Source organism: Salvelinus namaycush, chromosome 35, assembly GCF_016432855.1.
Source record: "Salvelinus namaycush isolate Seneca chromosome 35, SaNama_1.0, whole genome shotgun sequence".
Classification (NCBI taxonomy): domain Eukaryota; kingdom Metazoa; phylum Chordata; class Actinopteri; order Salmoniformes; family Salmonidae; genus Salvelinus; species Salvelinus namaycush.
Window position 1 is genome coordinate 19,472,970 of NC_052341.1, and position 8,059 is coordinate 19,481,028.

Here is an 8,059-nt window from a genome sequence, read left to right on the forward strand (position 1 = left end):
CTTGATACAAACCGGTGCGCCTGGCACCTACTACCATACCCCATTCAAAGGCACTTAAAACTTGTCTTGCCCATTCACCCTCTGAACGGCACACATACACAATCCCTGGCTCAAGCCTTAAAAATCCTTTAACCCGTCTCCTCCCCTTTATCTACACTGAAGTGGATTTAACAAGTGACTTCAATAAGGGATCATAGCTTTTACCTGGTCAGTCTGTCATGGAAAGAGCAGGTGTTCTTAATGTTTTGTACACTCAGTGTAGATTAGATAGATGGGTTATACATTAGAGGGGGATGGGAGAGACTCTCACAATCCCATTGTATACACAATTTCCTTTCCTGTCCTCCCCCAGAGTTTTCCTTCCATCCAGATGTTTGCCCACTCTCCCTCTCAGCGACTGATTGGGTTGTTTAAGAGGGAATATGGACTTCTGTGGTCCCTCTACTCATTCCCTCTAAGTGAAATGGTAGTGTTCAGTTGGTGGTTTCCCATGTTATGTGAATGTTTCCATGGGTGTGATTATATTCCATGTTCTGTCCTCTGAACCTCTAGTAACCCTAGTGTTACATTATGACCCACAGGAGCCCTAAACCTCTTGTGTTGACACATCTTAGGTTAGATATGTAGACCTGCTGTGCACTGTTGGGTGTACTAGTTTACTTTACACAGTGTATTGAAATGAAGATGGCTTGTTTTGCCTTGGAAAATGTAGATGTTTAGTATTGCAATGTTGTATCGAGGTGGCTTTCTCTCTCGTCCTCCAAGGTTAGGTTGTATACAGTGTATTGATGTGTGTAATCAGTTTACCATGTTATTAAATTGTGCTTACTCTCCCCCTTCCTATCTCTCCAGTCCCCAGGGTGGTAGCTGTGTCTCCTCAGATGCGTCTGGTAGAGGACAACCCATCATCTCTGTCTCTGGTGGAGATCTATAAGCAACGCTGTGCCAAGAAAGGCATTGAGCACGACAACCCCATCTCACGCTACTACGACCGCCTGGCTACTGTACAGGCTAGAGGCACACAGGCCAGCCACCAGGTACTGTCTGGAACATACGCATGGAGACACACATACAACGACCGCCTGGCTACTGTACAGTCCAGTGGCACACTGGCCAGCCACCAGGTACTGTCTGGAACACACAGACACACTCCCTCTGACTCTAACCTCCCCTGTCCCCACCAGGTGCTGCGTGACATTCTGAAGGAGGTGCAGGGGAACATGGTACCTCGCAGCATGCTGAGGGAGTGGGCGTTACACACCTTCCCCAACGCTACAGACTACTGGACCTTCAGAAAGATGTTCACCATCCAGCTGTCTCTCATCGGCCTGGCTGAATTCATGTTACACCTCAACCGCCTCAACCCTGAGATGCTGCAGATAGCACAGGTAGGGGGAGAGAGATGAGCACACACACACACACACCTGGACATACACACACACTAGGGCTGGGTGACATTGCCAAAATATCATATCACGATTTTTCAAATCTTGATGGTATTTTATGTTTTTTAATAATAAGAGTTCTGAATATGCTTTATGGGTAGTTCATGACCCCAGGGTGGCAACACATACATTCTAAATTATTTCAATGGGTCTTTCTCCATTCTGATTGTTTTGTACTGTTCAATCCAACTTCAAACAACAATTTTCATAAATTTCTGCATTTCTTGCATGTTTGTGTTCATTTCCACACTGCCACGCAGGGCTATGTGATATTGGCAAAAAACCTAGGCCTAGTTAATTGGTGAACTGTTGGAGTCATAGAAATATAATGATAAACTATAGTTTATATATAGTGGGCAGCACCTTGATACATTGTTTTGACATGACACCGAATGAATCAGCCAGGGAGGAATTATTGAGAGGGTAGGAAGCAAAGTGTCGGTCAGTGTTTCCAGGGGACCCTAATTCGATGTTACATTACATGTTTTCTTACCTTATGTAGCTATCAAACATTCATGCTTCGCCTAGTCCTCTCTGATTTAGAAGATACCGTGATTGAGCAACTGCTCTCCTTGAGTGACAGGGGCAGGGCATGCAGCAGGAGAGAGAGAAAGACGACTCGAGTAGCAAACAGCGTTAACTATAAAAACTAACATTACATTCGCCGGAGTTGCGTATCACATTTTTACAAACCAAACATTGAATAACCGTTATGGAAGGTAAAGTGAAAAAAAATTCGCTGGTCCGTGCATTTCTCCCGGTATATAGTAAAATATGGTTTACCGCCCAACCCTAACACACACACACACACACACACACAGATAAACGCATACTCACACTCATAAAAGCGTGCACACACACACACCTAACCCAGCCAAGGACACATGCTGAAGGGAATTTGAAGCAGTCTGTCAAAGGAGGATTCATGTCAAGGAGACTAATTCAGTATGGAGATGTTCCTCCTAGACCCTTAGATTCATTAGAGATGAGCATCGCTCTGACTGGTAATATGCATGACTTCCTCTCTATGACATCAATGCAGCCCTGTCAGTCAGTGAGCCTCTATGGGACGATGCTGTTTTGACAGTCAGTCTTATTTCGACTCTTTGCTCTGCTATCAGAGACCATTCAATATAAAGAGCCAGAGTGTGTGTGTCGCACCAGAGCAGTGGTACACACGCAGTCCGTTCGGAGGGCAGAGAGTACATCTCTGAAAGTCATTATTAAAGATGATTGTGTGGAACAGACGGACAGCCTTCTCTCCTTTCCCCTCTCCTCTTCTATGATCTGCTGACAGGCGTTTCACTGGGCAGCTAAGCGGACGCATTAAGCCCCCTCTCTGCCTGTTCCACGCCATAGATCCCATTAGACACAGGCAGGATTACACGCACGCACGCGCACGCACGCACACTGACACCAGCATATCAAGGACATTACTGACATGTGTAACCACTAGCCTAGCCCTAATAAACACCCCAATAACCCCATATTTTACCCCTAGAATAGTCAACTTTTCTAACATAGTGCATTGAGATGGTTTGGCCTTTGCATGCCCCCATCCTCAGAGTATGGATTGTATGTCACCTCCCTCGTATTGTGTTGACTCAGTCTATTGATACAGCGTCAAAGTGGATTAGCAGTCACCTGTTAATGTGTTATTATTCAGGACCCTGCCTCAGTCCGGAGCCAAAGGAGTTTCTCTCTGAGCTTCTCTGATCCTCCTGGGGTCTAGCATCTAACCCTGTTGGCTCAAGGCCATAGCTTTGAGAGACTGAAAAAAAAAACTCAAATGAAATGCTTTTGCCATAAAGCTGTCATAAGCACACTCACTTTCTCCCATAAACAGCTTATCTTCCCAGAATGCTCTTTGCTCTTCATACATCATACGGGTCCCTCTTTACACAAACGCAGGCTTAAAGACAAAGTCCTGCTGTATATACTTAACTCGACAGAGAAAGAGGGATGGCGGGATTATGGATGTGCTTGGGGTGATATGTTGTTTTATGGTGCTCTGTCTACGGCAGATCAATAAAAGCAGCCATTTTGTAGTTAAACACACACTTTACTGGAAGGCAGCTGTATCCTGTCCATGGGTTCTATACAGGAGTAACATGTCCATAGAGAATACCTCAGGAGAATGTTTATAGATGACTTGTCTTAGTGATCGTACACGGTGGAATCCAGACTGGAATCTACAGTGCATTCGGGAAGTTTTCAGACCCCTTGACTTTTTCCACATTTTGTTAGGTTATAGCCTTATTCTAAAATGGATGAAATTGTCGTCTCGTCCCCCCCCCCCTCATCAATCTACACACAATACCCCATAATGAGAAAGAAAAAACAGGTTTTTAGACATTTGCAAATGTATTACATTTTTGTTGTTGTTGAAATATCACATTTTACATCAGTATTCAGACCCTTTACTCAGTCCTTTGTTGAAGCACCTTTGGCAGTGATTACAGCCTAGAGTCTTCTTGGTATGACGCTACAAGCTTGGCTAACCTGTATTTGGCGAGTTTCTCTGCAGATCCGCTCAAGCTCTGTCAGGTTGGATGGGGAGTGTCGCTGCACAGCTATTTTTAGGTCTCTCCAGAGATGTTCAAGTCTGGGATCTGGCTGGGCCACTCAAGGACATTCAGAGATATGTCCCGAAGCCACTTTTGCGTTGTCTTGCCTGTGTGCTTAGGGTTGTTGTCCTGTTAGACTGGGGCGAAGGTACACCTGAGGTCCTGAGCGCTCTGGAGCAGGTTTTCATCAAAGACTGAAAGGGATATGAAAAACATCCCCACAGCATGATGCTAAATCTGTTTCTTACTTTCATTATGGAGTATTGTGGGTAAATTGATGAGGAAAGTGTTTAATTTAATCCATTTTAGAATAAGGCTGTAACAAAACGTGGAAAAAGTCAAGGGGTTTGAATACTTTACAAATGCACTGTATTAGGCAATATCAGGAAGTGCAGACGCACGCACGCACACACACACACACACACACACACATCCTAACTGTCATACTTCTCTCCTCCAACAGGACACGGGGAAGCTGAATGTGTCTTACTTCCGCTTTGACATCAACGATGCCACTGGTGACCTGGACGCCAACCGGCCCGTGCCCTTCCGTCTGACGCCCAACATCTCAGAGTTCCTGACCACCATCGGCGTCTCTGGCCCCCTCACCGCCTCCATGATTGCTGTGGCACGCTGCTTTGCTCAACCCAACTTCAAGGTAGGCCCGACAACAAGCACACACCTGTTGCACAACAGCAAATTACTTTCATGGTTTGTTAGCTATGTTTATTGGACAAAAATAATGAATCGGCATATCACAGTTTAAATTGAAGCCATGGTTGGTGAGAATTCTCCTTTACAGCGGTAGACCACTGCTGTGCACCGTGTAGAACTCACTGGTAGAACCATACACTTGAATTAAGTTTAAAGTGTGAGTGGACTCATTTCTCAATTCTTGTCTTAATTTAGACACTATAATTCTTGATGGATGTTATTCTGTGTGGGTGTTTTACATCCCACAAATGTAAACTTGGAGGGAAATTCACTGAAGCGTATCAAAACAAAAACAACAGCCTCCGCCTCAGTCCCAGCTGTGGCAGGAGGAGGGCTGTATATCTATGTTGGTCCTGTAATGATAGGGCATCAGGCAGGCAGCTATATTGCTATGTATAGCTTCATCCTGTAGCTACAGCCGGAGAGGAGAGGGGCTGCTTCCTTCTGGAGGTGAACAAACTGGGATGTTGAAGACAGGGACTTTTGGATGGAGGGCGTGCAGAGATGCGCACACAGAGAGCTAGAGATATATATACACACACACACACACACACACACACACACACACACACACACACACACACACACACAGAGCTAGAGACGTATCCCAGAGGCCACTGCTTTCTTTGGTGGGGGGGGCGGTTACACATACAGTGGGGCAAAAAAGTATTTAGTCAGCCACCAATTGTGCAAGTTCTCCCACTTAAAAAGATGAGAGAGGCCTGTAATTTTCATCATAGATACACTTCAACTATGACAGACAAAATGAGAAAAAAAAATCCAGAAAATCACATTGTAGGATTTTTAACGAATTTATTTGCAAATTATGGTGGAAAATAAGTATTTGGTCAATAACAAAAGTTTATCTCAATACTTTGTTATATACCCTTTGTTGGCAATGACAGAGGTCAAATGTTTTCTGTAAGTCCTCACAAGGTTTTCACACACTGTTGCTGGTATTTTGGCCCATTCCTCCATGCAGATCTCCTCTAGAGCAGTGATGTTTTGGGGCTGTTGCTGGGCAACACGGACTTTCAACTCCCTCCAAAGATTTTCTATGGGGTTGAGATCTGGAGACTGGCTAGGCCACTCCAGGACCTTGAAATGCTTCTTACGAAGCCACTCCTTCGTTGCCCGGGCGGTGTGTTTGGGATCATTGTCATGCTGAAAGACCCAGCCACGTTTCATCTTCAATGCCCTTGCTGATGGAAGGAGGTTTTCACTCAAAATCTCACGATACATGGCCCCATTCATTCTTTCCTTTACACGGATCAGTCGTCCTGGTCCCTTTGCAGAAAAACAGCCCCAAAGCATGATGTTTCCACCCCCATGCTTCACAGTAGGTATGGTGTTCTTTGGATGCAACTCAGCATTCTTTGTCCTCCAAACACGACGAGTTGAGTTTTTACCAAAAAGTTATATTTTGGTTTCATCTGACCATATGACATTCTCCCAATCTTCTTCTGGATCATCCAAATGCTCTCTAGCAAACTTCAGACGGGCCTGGACATGTACTGGCTTAAGCAGGGGGACACGTCTGGCACTGCAGGATTTGAGTCCCTGGCAGCGTAGTGTGTTACTGATGGTAGGCTTTGTTACTTTGGTCCCAGCTCTCTGCAGGTCATTCACTAGGTCCCCCCGTGTGGTTCTGGGATTTTTGCTCACCGTTCTTGTGATCATTTTGACCCCACGGGGTGAGATCTTGCGTGGAGCCCCAGATCGAGGGAGATTATCAGTGGTCTTGTATGTCTTCCATTTCCTAATAATTGCTCCCACAGTTGATTTTTTCAAACCAAGCTGCTTACCTATTGCAGATTCAGTCTTCCCAGCCTGGTGCAGGTCTACAATTTTGTTTCTGGTGTCCTTTGACAGCTCTTTGGTCTTGGCCATAGTGGAGTTTGGAGTGTGACTGTTTGAGGTTGTGGACAGGTGTCTTTTATACTGATAACAAGTTCAAACAGGTGCCATTAATACAGGTAACGAGTGGAGGACAGAGGAGCCTCTTAAAGAAGAAGTTACAGGTCTGTGAGAGCCAGAAATCTTGCTTGTTTGTAGGTGACCAAGTACTTATTTTCCACCATAATTTGCAAATTAATTAATTAAAAATCCTACAATGTGATTTTCTGGATTTTTTTTCTTCTAATTTTGTCTGTCATAGTTGAAGTGTACCTATGATGAAAATTACAGGCCTCTCTCATCTTTTTAGGTGGGAGAACTTGCACAATTGGTGGCTGACTAAATACTTTTTTGCCCCACTGTACTTACTGGGAGAGGAGACGGTTGTTCTGACAATCAGGCCCTCAACACACCATAAAGTGGGCACAATGAGTGGAGAAGGCCGAGTACCCAGCTAGGTGGTTAGCTAGTATTGTGGCCTCTGTATAGTTTATATGGCTGCTGTGTGTATAGCCCTACCCAACATAGTGAGTTAACAATATGCAGTGGTTTCAGTATGGCATGTTCTCACAGTATCTCCTGGTTCCTGAATTAGTGTGAATTCATAGTTAGGTTCCCAAAAATAGTATTACTAGAGCGCACGATGCATTTTGCTGCTCCCCATCATTCTCTGTTCTCTCCTCTCCTTCTCCCCCACTAGGTGGACGGCATCCTGAAGGCGGTGCTCCGTGACGAGATCATTGCGTGGCACAAGAAGACCCAGGAGGACACGTCCATGCCCCTGTCCCCAGCAGGCCAGCCTGAGAACATGGACTCCCAGCAGCTAGTGTCCCTGGTGCAGAAGGCTGTGACGGCCATAATGACCAGGCTCCACAACCTGGCCCAGTTCGAGGGAGGGGAGTCAAAGGTCAACACCCTGGTGGCTGCTGCCAACAGCCTGGACAACCTCTGTCGCATGGACCCTGCCTGGCACCCCTGGCTATAAGGGGGGAGAGGAGATGCCTGGCAGCCCTGGTTGTGAGGGGGAGAAGAGAAGGGGGAAAGATGAAGAAGACAATGGACATGATAAAACCTATGAAATGAGGGGGTACTAATGCACATTATAAACAGGGTGGTTCGATCCCTGGATGCTGATTGACAGACAGCCGTGGTATATCAGACCTTATACCACGGGTATGACAAAATATTTATATTTACTGCCCTAATTATGTTGGTGACCAGTTTATAATAGCAATAAGGCACCTCGGGGGTTGGTGGCATATGTCTAATATACTGAACCGTGGCTAAGGGCTGTATCCAAGCACGCCCCGTTGCGTCGTGCATAAGAACTGCCCTAGCCGTGGTATTTTGGCCATATACCACACCCCCTCGGGCCTTATTGCTTATGCTGATCACACAACCATAAGATGTCATCATTGGCCACTGAATAGCGTGACA

At 45.6% G+C, this 8,059-nt stretch overlaps 1 protein-coding gene across 1 annotated transcript in view; it reads left to right on the forward strand.

Moving 5' to 3' along the window:
• LOC120029556 (transformation/transcription domain-associated protein) overlaps nucleotides 1–7,607 on the forward strand; it is a 79,582-nt gene extending 71,975 nt beyond the window's left edge. Inside the window, exons 67-70 of the mRNA XM_038974824.1 lie at nucleotides 853–1,037; nucleotides 1,185–1,388; nucleotides 4,476–4,670; nucleotides 7,323–7,607. Coding sequence (XP_038830752.1) covers nucleotides 853–1,037; nucleotides 1,185–1,388; nucleotides 4,476–4,670; nucleotides 7,323–7,607 — 869 coding nt within the window. The remainder of the gene's footprint in view (nucleotides 1–852; nucleotides 1,038–1,184; nucleotides 1,389–4,475; nucleotides 4,671–7,322) is intronic.
• The last annotated feature ends 452 nt before the right edge of the window (nucleotides 7,608–8,059 follow it).